Genomic DNA, 25,168 nt, shown 5'->3' with positions numbered 1-25,168 from the left:
TTACTGATTAGTCTGCAAACTATACACACCATCTAAAGGAGAATTATAATTCTGAAACTTGGACTTTTATTTAAAAGAAATATAAACCTACATAAAATCAACTTAATTGTGGTTTTGTGAGAATCATTTTAAAATATTGGCAGAGTAAACAGTATTTATTCAATTTAATGGCAAATCAATAATAGTAAACAGGTAATTTCTTAACACAGGAAGAATCAATTTAAGATCAGAATTTTTTTTATCCTGTATTTAAAATGTGAAATACACTGACCAATTGCTTTTAAGACAGATTTTACAACAGTTTATAAAATATAACTTATTACATTAATAGAATCAAATGACATGCAGGTAAAGTATTACGTTTTTGAATTAGTTATCTTCAGTTGAACTGGACAATTGTCTCCCCCCCCCACCCCATCCTAAAAATCTTAGGATTCTGTTTATTAACTTTGTTACCAAAAGAATGACAAATCTTCTAAATTGTTATCAATAGAGTGACATAAATGAATGGTGCGGATGATGTACATTGGAAATATACTCCTATCTTCAGCAGATTCACTTTCATAAATTAGAGCTAGCAATATTTAGATATAGCAATAAAATCAATTAATTCCAAATTATTGAAGCGCTATATTTAGTTACAACAGGCAAATGCCTTTCAATAGTATTAACACAGAATGACAAAGAAATTTCGGGCTTTCTTGCATTAGTTTATACTCATTAGTGATTGTTGAACAATGTTGCCTCCCAGTAAATCACAAACTCAGTCTCAAAATTCACATGTTTTCAGATTTCTTTGGCTTTGTTCCTTTCTCTAAACTCTTCTATCCTCATAACCCTGAATGACCACTAAATTCCTTTAACTCTAGATCACCCCCAAATTTAATTGCTGTACCAATACCTCCAAGTGCCAAGACTGGGAGTTATGGAGTTCACTCCCCAAATCTCTCCAACTGGTTTTCTTTTGTCCTTTGAAGTATTCCCCAAGAGCTATCTTTTAGTTAACATAGAAACAGAGAAAACCTACAGCACAATACAGGCCCTTCGGCCCACAAAGTTGTGCTGAACATGTCCCTACTTAGAAATTACTAGGGTAACCCATAGCCCTCTATTTTTCTAAGCTCCATGTGCCTATCCATCTTAAAAGACCCTATCGTTTCCGCCTCCACCACCGTTGCCGGCAGCCCATTCCATGCACTCACCACTCTCTGCGTAAAAACCTTAACCCTGACATCTCCGATGCATTCAACAGCAATAATTTCTGTTGAACTCGAATGTTATATAAATGTTTCTGTGCACTGTCTTGAGGCACTTCACAAAAATAAAGTGTTTCTACAAGTAACAAGCTGTTTTTATTTCTGTTACTGATCAACAAGGTGATTGGCTGATAAGAAGCAGCTTAGAATCTGCTTCACATTTACACTTGATGGATCTACTTGAAAGCTTGTGTATTTTTTAAAACCACTTCTCAAGAACTACAGCAGCTAATATTAACTGACATTTAACATTGAATGAATCTTAATTTAATGCTTCACCTTTGGAAATTCTTTTAAAAAAGCATCATTTGCAGTGGTGTTCATGGTGAATAAGATTAATGACTAATCTTTGAAAATAGTGCAATAGCATTTTCAAATTGCTTGAAAAGTCATGGACATGCCTTTGAAATACTCAAGTTACTAAATAAAGCTTACACTGACAAAAATATTAAAATACCAAATAGGACACAAAAATTCAAATAAATTATTTTATTTGTAGTGAACATTCTAAATGTGATTTTAAATTATCTGATTTTCTTATAATTACATCAAATAAATCAAAGACAATTTCTCAACCTAATATGAATATCACAGCCAGAAGAAAGAAAATTTCCACAGATGCAAAGTAAAACCTTTTGGTGAATATTTGATGCCTTGTACATTTGTTCCATGGAAATATCAGTCAATTTGGCTCCTAAAGTGTTCTACATCAGTGTAGTGAATTTACTTTAAAAGAACCACTGTTCAAATGGATTGGAGTCATTTAGGGATGGCTGCTATTGAAATTTTTATGTTGCTTTATTTTCCTTGTACATTTAAGGCATTTTTGTTTGGTTGCAAATTTTCCTTGTGCCCGACAGTTGAAATTAAGTTCTGGCCCTACTGTAATATCTGCAACAGAAGCAAGATGGGCTTTCAGCTATTAACCTTTAATAACAATTTAACCAAATGTCACATTTCCAAGCTTGTGGATGATATCAAACTATGGGCTTGAGTTTGGAGAAGGATATAGAAGGGATTTCAGTGGTTGCACTAAACAAGCAGAGTATTTCCTGTAAATTATGTAAAGATTTCTTGTAAATTATGTAAAGATTTTGTAATGTTGATGTTTAAAGGGACCAAATTGACCTTGTACTTGAGTAATTGACAGTCAACAAGTAGAATCAGGAAAGTGAATAGTCTGTTGGGTTTGATAATGAGGTTATAGCAATTATAGAGGCCTTGATGAGACTGCCGCTCGATTACTCTGCACTATTTTTGTCTCCAAATTTCATCTAACAGCCAAATTGTTACAGAAAATTCAAATATTCTCAATTCTTTTAAAAATATGAAAGATAGAAAGAAATTACTGGTAACTTGTATTCATGTAGCTAATCACTGGACATGATTGCTTATGAGGATGGTTTTAAGATCCATTTCTATGCGTTACACAAAGGAATTTGCCAATTTGTGCTCAATTTAACGCTGAGGATATGTTCCTTAGAGGTGGAGTGCTATACAGGGCCATTATAATATTACGTAAATGGACATGTGTGCCTGATTTTAAAAAAAATCAAATCGAAGCCAAGATATATATTATTTTATGTATGCACAGTAATTCGTGGAGTGACAAATAGGCAAATAGACCTAACCTGTACGTCAGTGGAGCAGTAACACATCACAGCAGCCACGGAGGGAAGTGGGTGTTGGTTATACCCTAGAGGAGGGACCAGGCTGTGGGTCCTCCTCTAACTCTGGCTTCTTCAAGTAGGCATAGAGAATTGACTGCCTTTTAAGTTTCCCTTCATGAAGCAGTTCTCGGTAGCAGGAAATCGTGTTGAGAACAGCTCTCTTTGCCTTCTTGCTTTGCTCCCAGTCAGGGTCATTATCGATGAACAGGTCCATGATTTGTGATACTGTTGCTAGGAACTTTGTGGAAAGGTTTCTTTCTTGTGTTTCCTCTTCCCCATCCATGTCCTCAGATTCACCCAGGATGCGTTGCTCTGCCAAATCTTGAAGCTCCTTGATATTAAGGGTCTTGCTGTCTGCACTAGCTGCTTCACCAGAGATACATATGCCATGGAAGTTACTGCGCTGTTTAAATCTATCAACCAACCTCTGCTTGCTGTGAATGTTACTGATGCTTGTTGCCTTTTCCATTATTATCAGCATCAGGAACATGTTTGAATGAGTCTGATCATCCATCCATCCATATATTTAGCCTATTTTCCATTTTTTTCAAGCAAATGGTTCCTTGAGTGAGTCACCTTCGTTTATGATAGCTGTGAGGTCATCGCTGTAGAAGCTTTTATCTTGTCTGCATTTTTTACATAATTGTTCTGATTGTCGATGTAGCCAATTTCAAATAGGCACCAACATCAATGTGACACTCACCAGCTTTCAAATGTCATATCACTTGCAGTTTCACATACATGCTAATACTTTTTCTAGACATCACAGATGTACTACCCTCAATGGAAGTTGCAGACTGTTTTCCAGACAATATGGATGAAAAAAAAGAATGACTTGGCGAGGGAGCAAGAACATTTACACACGCAGGGGAGGCACAGCGTGATTAGTTGTGAGTGGCTCAGAGCATATGTAAAGTGCTCTCATTGGCTGATTGAATGTTTACTGTAATGGCGGCCTTAAGTGTTGTTTAGAATGAGTTTACTATTTAAAAAGATTTTAATAACAAATTAAATAACAGTTGTAGCAAATCAGCATTAGGCTGGGGCGCGTTATGCAGTGTCCAAGTATGCTGTACTACTTTAACGACAACTTTCACTTATAAAATGTCTCTGATATAAAGTTAGGAACATTTTCTATAGAAAGTTTCAGAGAAAGAATGACTGTCAATGATGTGGTAATGAGAGAGGTAACTGAAATCTTTTACAATGTGGGACATTTGTATGCAGTTTTGAACATGCAGGTTTAAAGGAGGAGTTTGTAATGTTTAGGTTCAGGATGAGTAAAACACAATTTCCTTTTGCCTCAGAAACGACAGAACAGAAGTGAGCAGAGCAAAGTAGTGAATTGTGGGAGGTGATAAAGATCACTTGCATTGGGCAAGAAGAAACTATGAGGAAAACAGGACTCAATAGGCTTGGTGAGTAGAGTGAATTGGGTGCAAGATGTAGAATAGGATATAGACAGCAAGGTTTGGATGAAATAAAGTTACACTTGTTTCTACAGCTGATGGTAGCTGCATGGCTGCAGATAGTAAAGAAAGATAAAGTATAGTTTAGAAGTATCACTTATAAACTATTGAATAAACAGTGCATGAGGGAGAAGAAAAATCGAGCTAGCAGACAAATAGTGAGCATTTTTAACTAATATTGATTACTACTAAAGTTATGTTATTTTACCTCAAACACCCAGTCTTCTTCCTGCTCTCCATCCAAAAACATTATTGTCTCCTTATAAATCTGGCCTTCTTCCAAATATAATGGTGAGACATGGAACTCAATCCTCTGTAGATCAAAAGCAACTCCAACTCCGATTGCTTTTATAAAGCTTTCTTTCAAAGTCTGAAAATGAATTGAAACTATCAGATTGCATTTTAATTTGATTTGTTTCAAACTTAGAAAATAAATTCAATAGTCGCCAAACTTGGTGCAAAAGTGCAAAACAACTTCTTACAGTAATAATTATAAACAAAGTAACCATTATAACATTGAGACCACATTCTTTGATAATTATGTCATATTACATGAGAGAAAAAGCTGAACCAGAGGATCTATAGTACAGAACATCCCACTGTCAGAAATTCACCTCCATACAAAACCGTCTGCATACATGCCTTCCTCTAACTCCATTAGTCTGTTCTTCTGGTGTTTTATTGTCACATACTCATCTGGCTTTTCCTTTTAATGCATCAATGCTTTTCATCTCAACTACTCATTTCTTATGGCAGATTGCTGTTCTTTCCCCTGAATTCTTTATGCCATTAGCACCCTTTATTTTGCTTTCTCCAACAAATACCCATCGATCCTTTCATAATTTTAAAAGGCCATCCACAGCATTCAATTATCTAAACATTGAGCTTGATCAGGGTTTCTTGATAAATGTACACCATCTGTTCCGATAGTATGCTTTGCAGAACCAGTGGAAAAGGCGTTTAAAAATAAAATATTCTTCTCATAATAGAGGACAAAGATATGGACACCATTCCTGGTGTGGCATCCAAGTTCAATGTTTTTAATGCACAGGATGCAGCACGAGGCTAGGGGTACTTATCATTATTTGCCATGTTTTATGATGTGGGTGATCAGTCTTTGAACATAATTGATCTTGGCAGGGGTACATATAGCACAAGGGAATCAATAAACATTTTACTATTAGTCTGGTGTAGAACAGGACCGCTCTCCTCCCAAATGTGACTGTCTTACACTGTCGCTGAAGAGCTGTAACATTACCCTAACCAAAAAAAGGGCAAATGAATAAAAGTGACTAATTAGTTAAATGTCAACTGAGGAAACTCAAATTTAAGTTTGAATGGTGATAATATACTTTATAAATCATACTTTAATCAAGGATAGCAGAGTAACTATGATTGTCAGCCAGTTTGAGGAAATGAATGACTTGATATAGATTTTGCAGATCTATGGAATAATTTTCAGAAGGCACATGACAAGAAAAAGTACATAAAAATAAATGTAGTAATACAGGCCAAAAATTGCTTAAGGGGTGTGAAATGATAGGGATTGATGTATGTTTGACTTGGAAAAGAATGGCAAGTGCAGAAGCAGAGAGCTTAGTGTTGATTTCCAAATTGAATTATTCTGAGCTTGATTTGGTTGTGAATGTAGCAAAGCAAGAATCAAAATTTGCTGCAAGAAGTTGGCAAACACACTTGTCTGCATTGAATTCCTCTGCCGTTTTTCAGACTATTTTTCTAGCTGATGCCAATCCCTCTGCAAGCCATGATAACCTTCCTCACTGCCCACTACACCCCAATCTTGGTGCCATCCACAAATATGTTGATCCAGTTGACCACATCATCATCCAAATCACTGATTATAGATGACAAATATCAAAGGACCCAGCATGAATCCCTGTGGCACACCACTAGTCACAGGCTTCCAATCGAGAGGCAACCCTCTAACTACCACTCTCTGGCTTCTCCCACAAAGCCAATGTCTAATCCAATTTACTATTTTACCCTGAATGCAGAGCGACTGAACCTTCTTGACCAGCCTCCCACGTGGGGCCTTGTCAAATTGTCAAATGCCTTTCTGAAGTCCGCGTAGACATCCATTGCCTTGCCTTCATCCACTTTTCTGGTAACTTCCTCGACATGACCTACCATACACGAAGCCATGTTAACTATCCTTAATCATTCCATGTCCAATCTATTCAAATACTTATACATCTGGTCCCTTAAAATACATTCCAATAACTTTCCCACAAGTGATGTCAAACTCACTGGGCTATGATTTCTTGGTTTCTGTTTAGTATTTTTTAAATCAGTGGGACAACATCAGCCATCCTCCAATTCTCTGGCACCTCTCCTGTCACTAAGGATGTTTTAAATATCTCTCCCAGGCCTCGGTAATTTCTACACTTGGCTCCCACAGGGTCTGAGGGAATACTTTGTCAGGCCTTGGGGATTTTTTCACCCTAATTTGCCTCAAGACTGAAAACATCTCCTCTTCCTTAATCTGTATAGGGTCCATGACCTCGCTGCAGCTTTGTCTCACTTTTATAAAATCTGTGTCCGACTCCCGAGTAAATACAGATGCAAAAAATCCATTCAAGATCTCCCCCTTCTCTTTTGGCTCCATGCATAGACCACCATTCTAATCTTGCAGAGGACCAACTTTGTCCCCTGTGATCCTTTTGCTCTTAATGTATCTGCAGAATCCCTTCGGATTCTCCTCCACTTTGTTTCCTAGGGCAACTGCATGTCTTCCTGATTTCTCCCAAGTGTTCCCTTACATTTCTTATTCTCATTTGTTCCTCCCTGCCTACATCTACGATGCACCTCTTTTTCTTACCCAGGGTCTCAATATCTCTTGGAAACTAAGGTTCCCTAAACCTGTTATAAAACTTTTATTCTATATAGGCTTTATACTATCAAACTTACACTTTTGAAGACATCCCACTTACCAACTACACCTTTGCCAGAAAACAATCCACACTTGCCCAATCTTTTCTGATACCATTAAAAATAGCCTTTCTCCAATTTAGAATCTCAACCCACAAATCAGACCTACTGTATCTGTTTGTATATTTACTTTGAAACTAATGGCACTGTGATGATAGCTGCAAGTCTTCCCCTACATAAACTTCTGGCATCTGTCCTGTCTCATTCCCTAACAGCACGTCAAGTATCGCACACTGTCTAACTGGGACTTCTACATATTGATTAAGGAAACTTTCCTGAACACAGTTGACAAACTCTATCCCATTTACAGTATGGGATTTCCAATCATATGTGGAAATTAAAATACACTGAAAGTAAACAGTAACAAACTAAATCAATATTTGGTGTGACCACTCTTGGCCTTTAAAACTGCATCAATTATTTTAAGTACACTGTTGTGCAGTTTTATAAACTGGTAGGTTGTTCCAAGCTTCATGGAGAACTTGCCACAGTTCTTCTGCAGACTTCGCTGTCTCACTTGCTTCTGTCTCTCCAGGTAATCCCAGACAGCCTCAATGATGAGATCAGGGCTCGGTGGAGGCCATTCCATCTGTTGCAGAACTCCTTGCTCTTTTCGCTGAACATAGTTCTTTACGACCCTGGCCATGTGTTTGGTGTCATTGTTCTGCTGCAGAATGAAGTTGGGACCAATCAAACATCTCCCTGGTGGTATTGCATGATGGATAACAATCTGCTTCTACTTCTCGGCGTCAAGGATTTCATTAACTCTGATCAGATCACCAATTCCCTTTGCAGAAATGCAGCCCCAAACCTACAGGGAACCTCTGCAGACACTCAACCATGCCTAACTGTTGTCTGCAGACACTCAACCATGTAGTATTCTCCAGCTTTTCTCCAGACCAACTGTTACTCGTTTGAGCTAAAAATTTCAAATTTTGACTCTTCAATCTAGAGCACTTGCTGCCATTTTGAAGGAATGGCTTTTTGACAGCAACTCTTCCACAAAAACCACTTTTGAGAAGACTTCTCCAGACTCCAGAGTGTCTTCTATGAGCTTAGAGCTGATAGCAGTGCTAGACTTATTCTGATTTAGAAGGGGTGTCAGTCTAATGTTCGTCTTGTCTGCTGCACTCAGTTTCCATGGGCAGTCACTGTTTAATGTCCTCAATGTTGTACCTTTCCTTGTGCTTCTTCAGAAGAGCTGGGACAGCACATCTTGAAACTCCTGTCTACCATGAAATTTGAGAATCAGGTTTATCATCACGGGAATGCTGGAGGAACTTTGGCACGACCCGAAGAGTCTCGGCCCGAAATGTCAACTGTATGTTTTTCCATAGATGCTGCCTGGCCTGCTGAGCTCCTCCAGCATTTTGTGTGTGCTACTTGGATTTCCAGCATCTGCAGATTTTCTTGTTTATTATCACCTGTGTGTCGTGAAATTTGTTAACTTAGCAGCAGCAGTACAATACATAATATATAAAGAAAAAGTAGTTAATCAATTAAAGTATATTAAATAGATTAAAAAGTGCAAAACTGAAATAATATAAAAACGTGAGGTTGTGTTTATGGGTTCAATGTCCATTTAGGAGCCGGATGGCAAAGAGGAAGAAGCTGTTCCTGAATTGCTGAACGTGCGCCTTCAGGCTTCTGTACCTCCTTCCTGATGGTAACAATGAGAAGAGGGCATGTCTTTGGTGATGGAGGTCCTTAATAATGGACGCCACCTTTTTGAGTCACTGCTCCTTGAAGATGTCTTGGGTACAACAAAGGCTAGTACTGAAGACGGAGCTGACTAATTTAACAATTTTTGTAGCTTCTTTCGGTCCTGTGCAGTAGCCCCTCCCTCCCCATACCAAACAGTGATGCCGCCTGTCAGAATACTCTCCACAGTACATCTATAGTTTGAGTTTTTTTTAGGTGAGAAACCAAATTTCCTCAAACTCCTAATGAAATATAGCCACTACCTTGCCTTCCTTTTAGCTGCATCGATATGTTGGTCCAAGTTAGATCCTCTGAGATTTTGACACCAAGGGACTTGAAACTGCTTGCTCTCTCCACTTCTGATTCCTCTATGAGGATTGGTTCGTGTTCCCTCATCTTACCCTTCCTGGTCCACAATCAGCTCATTCGTCTTACTGACACTGATTGCAAGGTTGTTGCTGCGACATCACTCAACTAGCTAGTAATTTCGCTCCTGTACGCCCTCTCATTTCCATCTGCTCACTCTTGCGCAGGTGTAAGATTTGATGATTTGAAGGCTAAACTGTCAAATCTACCACACCTTCAGCTTTTACTTTGGTTGTCCTTCATCCCGCTGATTCCTTCTACACTAGTCCGTTTCAGTTCAGTTCATTCAACTTGATTTGTCATTGATCATTAGTACCTGTTTGCTGTCTTTGTTTAGTTGTGTACTGGGCTATATAACAACAAGGTTATCAAGTTTTTATTTGAAAACTGGTCTATTACTTACTGTGTTACTTTAACAAAATACAAAAGTTTCCCTGTATCATTTGAATTCGGAAAATGAATGTTTGAGAATTTAAAATTTGCACTTTTCTACTGACGCCCTAATGCAGAAGACAAAAATAAACATCTAAAACAAAATTATAAAAAAATATAGAGTGCCCAAGTCTTTTGCACAGTACTGTACATGGTATAATCACTGCAAAACTTGGAAACATATTTTCATTTATTTGTGTTGAAATTGGCTATTTTGTTACTTAAATGAAACATACCCAGTATCTGTGAAACATGTCCAGTTGTGACCATTCATCACCTGCCATTTTGATGGTATTCCATTCGTGAACTGTGAACTGTCTATTCATAATTCGGAAAAACTCTGCCACAGAGCTGCTACCTAACAAAAGAGAATCCTCCAATCATTTCACCATATTTTTAGCAGAGGCAAAAACAACCTAAAGAAACTTCTGGTGGAATGCAGCAGGCCAGGCAGCATCTATAGGAAGAAGCACTGTTGACGTTTCGGGCTGAGACCCTTCGTCAGGACTAACTGAAAAGAAAGATAGTAAGAGATCTGAAAGTAGGAGGGGGAAGGGGGAAAATGCAAAATGATCTGCAGATTTCCTCGTGTTTGCTGAAGAAACTTCTAATGATTTTCCCGTGTGAACTTTTTTGATCTCCTTTCTCATTCCTCATAACAGCACATTAAATGCTGAATTAAAAGGTGTGATGTTATTCCAAAATAACATAAAATTCTTACCATATTATATAGTTCACAATATGATAGATCTAAAGAACAATTCATTTATACAGTACAGATTACTGAATTTATCTATGAACTGAAATATTAGTCCAAAAGATTAGGGATGTCAATGGGATATTTGTTTTGCCAAGTAATCTACACAAAGCAGGATGGTCCAGGTAAATGGTCTTCTATTGCCTCAGTGTGAAAAGTAACTGGTATCTGCAACATGTCTACTGTGCAAACTTTTCTGTTACGTTTTTGTTCCTTGTAACAACACTTAATACTAAGTCATAAAAAAAGTTAATTCCATTCTAAAGTTATAATCAATTTTATGGTTAGTTTGTAACTCAACTTCACTTGCCCAATCACTGAAATGTTCCCACAATCTAAGGACTCACCTCGTACTCTATATACTTATTGCTTATTTATTATTATTTTTCTTTTTGTATTTGCAGTTTATCATCTCCTGCAATCCAGATGAATGCCCAAGTTGGTGCGGGCTTTGAATGATTCTATTTGGTTATTATTCTATTATCAATCTTTTGAGTGTGCCAACAATAAGATTAATCTCAGGGTTGTATATGGTGACATACATGTACTTTGATAAAATAAATTTACTTTGAATTTTGATTTCTATCATTTAAATTGGATTTCAAGTCTTCACTTTTCTCTTTTTAAGCCATATAATTATTTGTTTATACAAATCAATATTTAGAGGTACTGAAGCTGGAGTAAAGAAAACTTTAAAATATTAAACCACACCAATTTTTTCATGTTTTAGTATACACCTACAGTATATACACAAAATACCAAGATGCAAACAAGAATTTTGAAAGTGAGAATATCCATTTTGATGACACCAACTTTCAGATATTTGTTATCCAAGTTGGCTGAACAGGAGGGAAATATATAACATTATTAAATGGACTAGCAGTGATCTGCAGATTGAAAATGACTCCATTCACTGGGCTTGATGTAAAGGATAAAATTAAAGAGAAATCTTATACTGAACATCAAAGTACAAACAACATAAAATCTGAAGGTACTTCATCTTCCAAAGAGGGACATTGATTTGCTAGTGATTGTAGCATTTTCTACAAGCACCCTTAATATACAACTCCAAACTGCTTTGTAGTTTGTCAAGATGACCTCCCAAAACCCTGACATATGATTTTTGGTATCATGTACAAAGAACTTTCCGGCTAAAGGTTAATATGCTAAAGTCAAATAATACCAAGGTGAAAGTAAAGGAGTGAAAAAAAAACTCCGAGATCTAGAACATCCTATCCGCTTCATTTAAAAAGTTATCTACTATTAATTTCAAAAACTGTATAAAGAATGTGCATTTGAATACATAGCCTGAAAGCATAATAAAGCACAATAATCTCTTAGTAAAACTTACATTACCACAGAATATAAACCTGTTCAAAGATGCAGGAGATGAGTAACAATCACATTTTCAATGCTTACAATCATGTACTTAGAGCTCTTAGGTCTAATTATTTAGCACCAATTGCTTGCAGATTTCTGAGGAGCTTTAGTTAGTCAGAGTTAGAAAGCACAGAAACAGGCGCTTTTCCCTACCGAGTTTGTGCCCACGTTAAGACTCCATTTATTCTAATCTCATTGTATACTCATGTCCCCGACAATTCCCACTAGATTCTGTTTTGCTACTTGCCTTTAGGGGCAACTTACAGGCATTTGAATGTGGGAGGAAACCAGATTGCACAGAGCACACCCACATGGTCACAGGGAAAACGGAGGATGAGCGGTGACCTGATAGAGGTGTACAAAATATTGAGAGGCACTGATCGTGTGGATAGTCTGAGGCTTTTCCTCAGGGCTGAAATAGCTAGCACGAGAGGGCATAGTTTTAAGGTGCTTGGAAGTAGGTACAGAGATGTCAGGGGTAAGTTGTGTTTTTTTTTTAAAACGCAGAAAGTGGTGAGTGCGTGGAATGGGTTGCCGGCGGCAGGGTGCCGGGGGATACAATAGGGTCTTCTATGCTTTTAAAATGTGTAAACTCCACAGAGACATCACCAGAGGTCAGGACTGAACCCAAATTCCTGACTTCATGAGGTACTTCTACTGCCTACACCATTAAGTAGCAGCTTGTTTGATTGCAAAGTTTGTTTACCAAAATCTGAACATATTTGTAGAAACACTTAAATGAAAATTTCAGCATGCTGATATTACATACAACTCTTTAGATTACTGACTTAAAATGTACAATGTTCCAAATTTAGCGAATTGCAAGAATGTGTGATTATTTTATGTCTAAAGATCATTAGAAATTGTATTTACCCAAAGTGAAATCAGCAAACACAGAAACATTCCAATGACTTTGACTTTCAGAAATTACAGTACATCTTCAATAAATTGCAGCCCCAAAATTCCAGTTAGCCATTTAAGTTGAATGTTAGCTTCACAGCTGGTATTTTCCACTTCCAATAGGGCAAGTGGAAGTTGAATGAATAGACATTCTGCATTTCTGTAAGCACAGCAGCTTGAGTAATTGTGAAATGAATAGCATCAAATAAAATGAAATAGTCTAATCAAGTTATAATTCTAAATTCAATATCGTTTGATACAGAAGGGATAGCAAGTTTGATATTGGCGGATAAAAGAAAAAAACAGAATTGATAAAAGTCTGCACTTTTTAAATCCCCAACAACCAAATCCAAAAGAATAAAATATTATATTCGTAGGAGTTATTTGTCACTGCCAAAAGGACTGGCTGACAACAGATAACAACTGTCAACTTAAAACACTTTAAATGATTTGGTTTAAAGTGGCAAGTTCATTTTGTATTGTGACACATGATGCAGCTGATGGGGGTGTTTGAGAAGTTAATAGTGCAGCAGTTCACCTTTGACAACAGCTTTGCAATTAATGGCCCAAGCTGTTGCATTTGCTGGTAAATAACTACGCTTTAAGTGACTTTGCTACTTTTACAACAATTTTTGACCTTAGGAAATAATTAGTTCCCAGAATCCTATCATAATTATATAGAGGATTGGGAGAGTATATATATTGTCAGGAATTGGCCATCAGAAAACAGTCAGAGTAACTGGTCCTTTCAAGCTGGTAGTCTGTAACAGAAGGGGTACTATGGAGATCAGTGCTGGGGCTTTAATTACTTACTACCTGTACTGTAGCCAAATTTACAGATAGATCCATTAGCACATTGCAAGGAGTCTCCAAAAGTGATATTAAAAAAAAGTGGAGTGGTCAAGAAATTGGCAAATTGAGTAATTTTGTGAGAAAATGTGAAATTATTCATGGTAGATGGAAGAATGAAAAGCAAATTATTTAAATTGACATGATAAAAACACTGGATGTTCTACGAGTCGGTGGTGGCCAGTGCTATCATGTTTGCTGTTGTGTGCTGGGGCAGCAGGCTGAGGATAGCAGACACCAACAGAATCAACAAACTCATACGCAAGGCCAGTGATGTTGTGGGGGTGGAACTGGACTCCCTGACGGTGGTGTCTGAAAAGAGGATGCTGTCCAAGTTGCATGCCATCTTGGACAATGACGCCTATCCACTCCATAATGTACTGGTTAGGTACAGGAGTACATTCAGCCAGAGACTCATTCCACCGAGATGTAACACTGAGCGTCATAGGAAGTCATCCTACCTGTGGCCATCAAACTTTACAACTCCTCCCTTGGAATGTCAGACACCCTGAGCCAACAGGCTGGTCCTGGACTTATTTCCACTTGGCATGATTAACTTATTATTATTTAATTATTTACAGTTTTATATTGCTATATTTCTTCACTATTCTTGGTGCAGCTGTAATGAAACCCAATTTCCCTCGGGATCAATAAAGTATGTCTGTCTGTCTGTCTGGAGTACCAAGGGATCTGGGGATACTAGCACCTGAAACAAAATAAAAATTAGCATATAGATACAACAGGTAATTAGGAAAATGAATGGCATATTGGCAATTATTGCAAGGAATGCAGAGTATGAAAGTAGGGAAACTTTGATACAATTTTTCAATATATTGGTGAGACCTAGCTGGAGTACTTGGATTCCAAATTTAAGGTGGGATATACAAGAAAGTAAGAGATGGGAGGAGTAAGGTATCTGGCCCATTGAGCATGCTCTGCCATTCAATAAGGTCATGGTAGATCTGGCTGTAGACTCAGCTCCACCTACCTGCCTTTTCCTCATAACCCTTAATTGCCCTAACACACAAAAAAATCTGTGTCTTAAATATACTTGATGAAGTAGCCTATACTGATTCCTTGGGCTGTGAAAAATTTTCTCCTCACCTCCATTCTAAACCTCGCCAAATCTTGATCCATGTCTACTAGTTCTAGTCTCACCTATCAGTGGAAACAACTTTCCTACCTCTATCTTATCTATCCCTTTCATAATGTTATATGTTTCTATAAAATCCCCTTTCATTCTTCTGTATTCCAGTGAATACAGTGTCAGGAAACTCAACCTCCCCTCAAAGGGCAAACCCCTCATCTATGGAATCAGCCTAGTAAACCTCCTCTGTACTGACTCCAAAGCCTGTACCGTATATTCCATTAATTGTGCGATTGGTTAATTTGGACAGCTGTTTACTTGGGCCAACTCTTAAAGTACAAAGCTAATGGAGAAAATAGCTGGGATTCCCTTTGTTTATTTAGGACACTGTACCACTTAATTGGGACAGGAGACTTTTGTCAAATAGTTTCTAACTAGCACCAGATGTATGCACTTCTGGCTTCAAGCATTCAGGTTTGGAGATGCCAGAAACGGTCGGAGGCGAAAATGAAATGATTTCACTACTTCAAGTTAGTGACTACGAAAAAATTGAAGGTATCAACAATTATCTTGAATATTACAACAAAAAAAAAAGAGTTGGGGGATGTAATCATCAACAGCATTGTATGAAGGCAACCCATAATCTGCACGAGGTGCCTGCACTGATTTTGTTCATTTACAGTCAAAACAGCAAGACATGGATGAATTCCTCCACCGATAAGTACTAGGAATGAATACAGTTTTATAGTACTGTAGTATTAGTAGTTTCCAATTTGTTCTGTATTTCATTTAAGTACATAATTTGCTATTCAATTTGTTTTTTTAAATATCTTTTTAACTATTTCTATGAAACTTTGGCATATTGGGACAGCCACTTAATTGAGCCAAAATCCACTGGTCCCAACGTGTCCCAATTAACCAGAATCCACTGCATATTTTTTCTCAAGGAGACCAGAACTGCACAAAGTCCTCCAGATGCAGCATAGCCTTCCTGCTCTAAAATGCAATCCCTCTGGCAATGAAGGCCACCATTCCATTTGCTTTCTTGATTGTTGCAAACTAATATTTTGAGGTTCAGACACCAGTACTCCCAAACATCTGCGAAACAGCATGCTGCTATCTTTTGTTATTTAAGTTATAAATTTGCATTGAGCTATGACTTCTGAGGGTCATAACTCTAGAATTGTCTAGGCCATACATCTACATGTTCAGTTGTTTTAGGTGGACCGTTAGACATCGAAGCATAAATAGGCCATTCAGCCATTGCGTCTGCTCCACCATTCAGTCCTACTGATTTATTTTCCCACTTGACCTGAATCTGCTGCCTTCTCCCCATAACCTTTAATGCCCTTACAAAAGAAAATGTGGAGGAGACAGAACACAGAACAGTGCAACCCTGCAGTGCACGATATTGTGCTGAACTAATAACACAATGTCCATATCCCTTCATTCTCTGCACATTCACGTGCCCATCTAAGAAACTTCTAAATGTCTGTTGTATTTGCTTCCACTACCAAGACCTATATATACACACACATACATATACATACACACGGACACGCGCAGTGTGGCCACTTGATTAGATATGTCTGCTAGTTAATGCAAGTATCTAATCAGCCAATCACGTGGCAGCAACTCAATGCATAAAAGGATGCAGACATATTCAAGAGTTTCAGTTGTTCAGATGGAGAAGAAATGTGATCTAAGAGACTTTGGTTTGGAATTATTGCTGGTGCCAGACAGGGTGGTTTCAGTATCTCAAACTGATCTTCTGGGATTTTCAAGCACACTGCTGTTTACTGAGAATGGTGCAAAAAACAAAAAAAACATTTGGTGAGAGACAGTTCTGTGGGCAAAAATGCCTTGTTAATGAAAGCAGTCAGAGGAGAATGGCCAGACTGGCTCAAGCTGACAGGATGGTGACAGTAACTCAAATAACAACAGAGTGCAGAAGAGCATCTGAGTGGACAACACACCGAACCCCGAAGTGGATGGGCTGCAGCAAAGTGGCCACTTTAATAGGTACAGATAGCTCTCAATCTTAGAACTTCTATCAGATCACCCCTCAGCCTTCACTGCCACAGAGAAAACAACCTGAGTTTGTTCAGCCTCTTCTCTAATCCAGGCAACATCTCACAAATCTCTTCTGCACCTTCTCCAAATCCATGACATTTTTCCTATAATAGGGTGACTGAAATTTAATCAAATTGAATTCAATACTCTAGAAGCAGCCCAACATTAATCTAATAAAGGTGCAACATAACTTCCCAGCTGAACCTCAGAACCTCTACTAATAATGGCAGGCATGTCATAAGCATTTTTACACCCCATCTACTATGCAGCCTCTTTTAGTGAGATGTGGACTGGAACACCAAATACCTTTGTATGTCAGCACTGTTAACAGTCTTGTGTACTGTCCCCATACATTTGATCCCCTCATCACCTCACACTTGGCTGGATTAAGCTCCATCTGCCATTTCTCTGCCGATCGGTGGCCAATTAGGCCACTGACTATGTTCGCGGTTTTACGCTGACGTAGCTCATCCACTTCAAGGTTCAATGTGTTCTGCATTCAGACATGCTCTTCTGCACACTACTGTTGTAACTAATGGTTATTTGAGTTGCTGTTGCCTTGAGTTAACCTGACCATTAATTAACAATGAGTTTTTGCTCACAGGGGTATCACTCACCATCTTGTTTTTTTTTGCACCATTCTCTGTAAACTCTGGAGACTATTTGTGTGTGAAAATCCCAGGAGGTCCACAGTTTCTGAGATACTCAAACAACCCTGTACGACACCCACAATTACTCCATGGTCAAAGTCACTTAGATCAAAGTTATTATCAAAATACATACATCACCATATATAATCCTGTGATTCATTTTCTTGTGGGAATTCACAGTAAATCCAAGAAACACAATAGAATGAAAGACAGCATCCTATGGGACAGACAATCAATGTGCAAAGACAACAAACTCTGCAAATACAAAATGAAAAAAAGTATAATAAAAATAAAAAATACAAATAGAGAAGAAGAAATAAAGAGCCCATAGGTTGTGGGAACAGATCAATGATGGAGTGAGTAAATTTGAGTGAAGTTATCCCCTCTGGTTTAAGTGCCTGATAGCGGTAGGGTAATAACTGTTTCTGAACCTGGTGGTGTAGGTCCTGAGGCTCCTGTACCTTCATCCTAATGGCAGCAGTGAGCAGACAGCACGGCCTGGATGGTGAAGTCCTCGATCATGAATGCTGCTTTCCTGTGACAGAACTCCTTGTAGATGTGTTCAATGGCAGGGAGAGCTTTGCTCGTGATGGACTGAGTCATATTCACTACTTCTTGCAGGCTTTTCTGTTCAAGGGCATTGGTACATGCCAGGCTGTGATGCAACCAGTCAATATACTTTCCATCTTACATCTATAAAAGTTCGTCAAAATTTTAGCTAGCATGCCGAATCTGCACAAACTTCTAAGAAAGTAGAGACACTGCCATATTTTCTTCATAATGGCACTTAAGTGATAGACCCGGGACAGATAACACTGAGGAATTTAAAGTTGCTGACCCTGTCACACATTTCTTCCCCATTCTGACGTTTGTCCTGAAACACTCAAGCTCTTGACCATGTCTGCATGCTTTTATACATTAAGTTGCTGCCACATGATTTGTGATTAGATACTTACATTATCGTGGAGATATATCTAATGAAGTAGCGCGCATGCGTGCATGTATACCTCATATGTGGCTAGAGGGACAAGAATATCTTAGTTAAGTCTCCAGTAAATCCCTTGCCTCATCAGTAACCTGTGGTATACCCCCTCAGGCTTGATGGACTAATCCACTTTAACATCCTACACTATTCCCTTTATCTCAAAATGCCCTAGTATATGAGCACACTTCACACTGATCCCACTATCTTCCACATCCTTCTGCTTAGTAAATTACAAAGAAAAGTACTCATTTTGGACCATCCTCAAAACATCTGCCTCCACACAAATGTTCCCTCCTCCTTGCTCTTGATGAACGGAATGCCTAGTGAATTTGAATTAAAATGGAGTAGAGAGAAAAGTAGTGTGGAGACCATATACAGTATGGATCAGCCATCATCATAAAGAGCGCTGGAGCAGATTCTTTCTTCTCTTTCTGCATGTTTGAAGCCACATAATTGCTATTACATATTCACTGTTAAGTGAACTATTCACCACACTAGAAATTTCTACAGACTGAACGAAAGCACCAGTTTTGTGTTGAACAATAGTAGATTTGTGGTATTGAAGTAATTGGAAATTAAGATAATAAGTATCAGACCCATTGGACTCTTAAAGGCTCAAAATGGGGAGCAGAAGGGTTTATACAGTGAGTCACTTCTCAATCACCTGTACCAAAAGTGGTTTTCCTCTCCCTTGATGTCACGTGGAACAATGCTAATTGTGAGCTACCTGCCTTGCTTTCTGACATTACATCAGTCATTGCATGTCAAAAATAATTCAGTTGTGAGGCCCCGCAGTATCTCAAAAAGTACTACGTAAGTAAGTCTGCAAAAAGAAAAAAAATCAGTTATACTTTTATTTCAATTACCTACATATTTTAAATGTTACTTCAGAGGAAATAGTGTAGAATTCAATCCACAAATCAACTTCAAAACAGAAGGCAATTTCAGTTCATGTTGTTTAATCAGGATCCTGACATTTTGCAGATTAATTAAAGCTGCCTTCCATGATTGCATCAGCTTCAGTATATTGTAATAAGAAACAGTTTGACTGCAGCTCTGCTGTCTACAATTCAGTCAGGCAATAAAGATTTGAATAAGTTACTACATCCTGCAGTTAAACCTCACCAAGATTTATTGCCCTTCAAATAGCTAACAATGTACTTACTGACCAGCATAAAATATTCTTTGGAAGAATAGCTTGACACCAATATTGTTTTGCCTACAACTGTGTGCCAAGCTACTGAACCACCCGTGGGTATCTTTGGGGAATGCATGCACATATTTCTCTAAGACGAGGTAAACACCTAAATAAAGTGAGAGGGAGGAACATTAATAAGAACCTGAGAGACAACATTTTCCACATAGGTGGTCGTCCATACAGCTTATGGAATAAGCTGCCAACGGAAGTGATTAAGGCAGGTACAACAACACCATTTAAAATCTTTTTGGACAGGTAAATGGATATAAAAGGTTGAGAGGGTTACGGGTCAAAACTGGGTGAATGTTACTTGTTTAGATGAGCATGTTGGCTGACACAGATGAGATGGACCAAATGACCATTTTCATCCTTCCATAAGAAAACATCCATAAGGCATAGGAGCAGTATTAGGCCATTCAGCCCATTAAGTCTGTTCCACCATTCCATCATGGCCGATCCCGGATCCCACTCAACCCCATACACCTGCCTTCTTGCCATATCCTTTGTTGCTCTGACCAATCAGGAAATGCTCAACTTCCACTTTAAATATACCCAAGGACTTGCCCTGCACCGCAGTCTGTGGCAGAGCATTCCACAAATTTACTACTCTCTGGCTAAAATAAGAATCCTTATGTCTGTTCTAAAAGGTCACCCCTCAATTTTGAGACTGTACCCACTAATTCTGGATACCTCCATCATAGGAAACATCCTCTCCACATCTACCCTATCTAGTCCTTTCAACATTCGGTAGGTTTCAATGAAATCCCTCCCCCCCCCTTTTTTACTAAATTCCAGTGAGTACAGGCCCAAAGCCATCTAACGCTCCTCACATATTAACCCTTTAATTCCCAGAATCATCCTTATTAACCTCCTCTGCACTCTCTCCAATGACAACACATCTTCAAGTCAAGTCGCTTTTATTGTCAGTTCAACCATAACTGCTGGTACAGTACACCATAAAAACAAAACATTCCGTAAATGTTTTGAGATATGGGGCTCAAAACTGTTGACAATACTCCAAGCGCAGCCTGCCTGTTGTCTTATAAAGGCTCAGCATTATCTCCTTGCTTTTATATTCTATACCCCTTGAAATAAATGCCAACATTGCATTTGCCCTCTTTACCACAGACTCAACCTGTAAATTAACCTTCCTGGAGTTTTGCACAAGGATTCCCAAGTCCCCCTGCACCTCTAATCTTTGAACCTTCTCCCCACTTAGATAACAGTCTGCACTATTGCTCCTTCTACCAAAATGCATTGTTATATATTTCCCAGCACTGAATTCCACCTGCCTCTTTTTCTTGCCCATTCTCCCAATTTGTCCAAGTCCTGCTGCAATCATATTGCTTCCTCAGCACGTCTACCCCTCCACCCATCTTCGTATCATCCGCAAACGCTGCCACAAAGCCATCAATTTCATTATACAAATCATCGACAAACAATGTGAAAAGTAGCGGTCCCAAAACTGACCTGAGGAATACCACTAATCACTGGCAACAAGCAAAGGCCTCTTTTATTTCCACTCACTGCCTCCTGTCTGTCAGCCATTCATCTATCCATGCCAGTATCTTTCCTGTAATACCATAGCATTTTATGTTAAGCAGCCTCATGTGTGGCACCTTATCAAATGCCTTCTGAAAATCCAAGTAAATGACATTCACTGCCTCTCCTTTGCCCACCCTGCTTGTTACTTCTTCATAGAACTCTTAACAGATTTATCAGGTGTCACGTACCTTGTGACCGGGTTAAAGAATCAGCAGAAATGGAAAACGCATTGGAGTCTGGTATTGCTATAAATTAATAGCATTTATTAGTAAACTACGCAATACAGTATTATAAATGCAAATACCTTTAACAGGTTAGCAATGATATATCTGTACATAAGTGTGAAAATAGGAAAACCAAGCTTCTTCAAGTCTACGGGTAAATGAATACAGTCTTATGATAGTGAGTAAAGTTTAGTTCAGTTCGTGGTATTGAGTTTAGTAGAGTTGGAGAGAGAGAGAGATAGATAGATTTGTAATCCAAGGGCGTATGTTGTGAGAAGGCAATTATGTCGATATTCCAAAATAACAATAACAGTAGGTTTTATCTTCCGAAGTTGTTCCACTCCACACACGAACATCACCGACAGTGATCTTCAACAAATATCCTTTCAACACAGGTGGTACCACACCCCAATTCAGCTACGGGTCATCCCAAAGTGGTGGCCACAGGATACTCGAACAAAATCCACGTATAGATTATCACCAACAGTAGCTTATCACTGAGGTACCATCTTCAAGTGGTAAAACTACCAACCCAGGCCAGGATTATCACACACAGGTAGTTTCCACACCAGGTTACCCCAAACACACAACTGTGATGGCCACTTAGCCAGTTCCACAACATACGAAATAACTCCAACAGTGATTTGCCACAGGGGTGCCTTTCTTCAGTGAACTACCACACCCAAACAAGGGTAACATACAAATGGTAATCACAAAGGTTTCCCCCTCACCAGAGAACCCACTCCTGTGGATTAACTACGTGACAGTCACACCTTCGTATTCGAATGGAACTCAAACTCACCCTTACGGGCTACTTAGGAGAGAGTCTAAACAGTGACCTCTTTGTCACTAGGTTTCTTCTGTTTCAAACCTTCCTCTCCCCTCTTCTCTTCCTTTAAAGTCAGCGACTGTGACCATAAAACAAAGGCGACCATTCTTCCGTGGTGGAATTACCAACCCAGGCCAGGGTTGGACACAAATGAACTCCCCATCGGTCACATCTTTTCTGCACTGCGAGAGCCACTGATCGATTTCTCCGAATCAATCTTACACAAACCCACCTTCTTGTGGGCACAACAAGCTCATCCAGTGTCCAAAACCGTCTGTCCGAAACTGTGTGTCTGTCTGTGCGTGAGCAGAGCTGGTTTTTATTTCATGTTGGACAACCGCTGTCCATCAACCTGCTCCGCCCTCCCCTCTCTGCAGAAACTTTAACAAGCAGGCAAGTGTCCTTGCAGAAAGGTAAACAACTTTCAGAGAAACCATAATTTCAATCTTTCGAGCAGTTTCAGTCTCCCTCTTTCTCTCACTGCGTTGGACACCTCCCTCTCTCTCTTTGTAACAGCTCAAATAGTGTCCAAAAGCCAGTCTCATTCTCCCGACATTTTAAAATGATTATCCACAGAAAATATGAACCCTAGGGGTACGTAACACAGGCAAGATCTCCCTTTACAGAAACAATGTTGACTTTGACTTATTTTATCATTAGTCTCCAAGTACCCCAAAACCTCATCCTTAATAATGGACTCCAACACTTTCCCAACCACTGAAGTTAGGCTAACTGGCCTATAATTTTCCTTCCAGTTGCCTTCCTCCCTTCTTAAAGAGTGAGTGGCATTTGCAATCTTCCAGGACCAGGCCAGAACCAAGTGATTCTTGAAAGATCATGAGCAATGCATACATTATCTCTTCAGCCACCTCTCCCAGGACTCTGGAATGTAGTCCATCTGGTCCAGGTGACTTATCCACCATTAGACCTTTGAGTTTGCCTAGCACTTCCCCTTTGCAATAGCAATGGCACTCACTCCTACTTCCAAACACTCAATGACCTCTAGCACACTGCTAGTTTCTTCAACAGTGAAGACTGATGTAAAGTATCCATTAAGTTCATCTGTAATTTCTTTATCCCCATTACTACCTCACCAGCATCACTTTCCAGTTGTCCAATATCAACTCTCACTTCCGTTTTACTCTTTATATAACTAAAAAAACACTTTTGGTATCCTGCTTTATTTTATTGGCTAGTTTGCCCTCATATTTCATCTTTTCCCTTCTTATAGCTTTTTTAGTTGCCTTTTGTTGGGTTTTAAAAGCTTCTCAATCATCCAACTTTCCACTTGCTTTTGCTACCTTATATACTCTTTCCTTGGCTTTTATGAAGTCCTCAACTTCCCTTGTCAGCCACGGTTGCCTACCCCTGCCATTTGAGAACTTCTTCCTCTGTGGGACACATTTATCCTGCACCTTGTGAACTATCCCAGAAACTTCAGCCATGTGGGCTCTCATATCCTTATACTAACAGATTTTACAAATCCAACCCATCAACCAATCATGTTGAATACTATTTGTACCTGACTTTCCATTACCATCTCCGATAAATAACTCTGAAGAACAACAGTCAACTGAACAAGAGTGAAAATATCTGATTTAGGCCTTCCAAGATGGACCATGGATCAGATTCAAAACAGGGCTTGGCCACCGTGGCCTTCAATTTGCCAATGGAAAAAAAGACTGCACTAGCCCTGACTGAATTCTACACAATGTCCTTTTCACTTGTGTGATGGTAATATGGTTAAGATAGGTTCTTCCCTCAGGGGTATCAGATTGGTACAGTAATCTTAAACTGGGCAATTAACTTGCTCCAAAGTAATGACACAATTGCTGACTGTCGATGTGCATGTTGTGCACGAAGTATCTGAAATACATTCCAAAGGACATGAACGAAGACCTGGTGTAAAACCAAGGTCCTGAAAGGTAATGATACAATAGGATAGCCTGCTTGTAAAGATATAACAAAAAAAGACAGCCTTGAGTACATGAACTCACTACTTGATTCTGCAGCTGTTGCTTAGATCTACAGCCAGCTCCTTGGATCTTCTGAATTATCTTGAAAGTTTATCTGATTGTTCAGTCAATCTTGGTTTCCATCTGTCAGCACAATTGAAGTACAATGTAAAGTCAAACATGGCTTGGACCTGGATTCACCTTGCTCATTTACCAGTATTGTTATTCCTCTTCCCTTGGTAAATTGAGTATAACCAACCCAGATAATTGGCATCACAAACAAGAAAATCTGCAGAGGCCAGAAATGCAAAGCAAACAGTGTTTTTAGTGTGTGAAGGAACTCAGCAGCCCAGGAAGCATCGATGGAAAAGAGTAAACCACCCTGATGAAAGGGCTCAGCCCGGAACGTCAACTGTTTACTTTTTCTCCAGACATGCTACTTGGCCTGCTGAGTTCTTCCAGCGTTTTGGGTGTGTTGCTAATAATCAGCATAAAAAAAATGAGCAAAGGAAATTAGTGATGCAGAGGAGGTTGAAAATTAATTACTTGAGAGCTGATGTTTCAGGACTGACTGTAAGATGCAACAGAAATTGAGAGAAGGCCTCAAGTGGAATTCGACTAAACTGAAAAAAATTCCAATAACACATTCAAAATCAAAGGCATTGATTAAATATTCAAAATCTCCGTATTCTACTATTGTCACAATGCAATTAAAACTTAATAGCTTAAAAAATCTTGCCATGATTCATTATTTAAAATCATTCAACAGCTCTACTATATTCCTTTAGTACAAGAGATCAGCTTTGGTCTAGTCATCACTGTCCTGTGCTTGAATGCCTCACTGGTTATTCTTTCCTCAATCAGAAGTAGACACCATTGCCAAAGTAAGGTCG

At 38.8% G+C, this 25,168-nt stretch overlaps 1 protein-coding gene across 1 annotated transcript in view; it reads right to left on the bottom strand.

The window, feature by feature from the left end:
- aasdhppt (aminoadipate-semialdehyde dehydrogenase-phosphopantetheinyl transferase) overlaps nucleotides 1–25,168 on the bottom strand; it is a 54,812-nt gene that overhangs the window by 15,533 nt on the left and 14,111 nt on the right. Inside the window, exons 3-4 of the mRNA XM_073043627.1 lie at nucleotides 10,080–10,201; nucleotides 4,604–4,765 (exon numbers count right to left, since the gene is read on the bottom strand). Coding sequence (XP_072899728.1) covers nucleotides 4,604–4,765; nucleotides 10,080–10,201 — 284 coding nt within the window. The remainder of the gene's footprint in view (nucleotides 1–4,603; nucleotides 4,766–10,079; nucleotides 10,202–25,168) is intronic.

The sequence above is a fragment of the Hemitrygon akajei genome, chromosome 4, assembly GCF_048418815.1.
Source record: "Hemitrygon akajei chromosome 4, sHemAka1.3, whole genome shotgun sequence".
NCBI classification, from domain to species: domain Eukaryota; kingdom Metazoa; phylum Chordata; class Chondrichthyes; order Myliobatiformes; family Dasyatidae; genus Hemitrygon; species Hemitrygon akajei.
The sequence above is the reverse complement of the archived record's forward strand: the minus strand, read 5'-3'. Positions and strand labels throughout refer to the sequence as shown.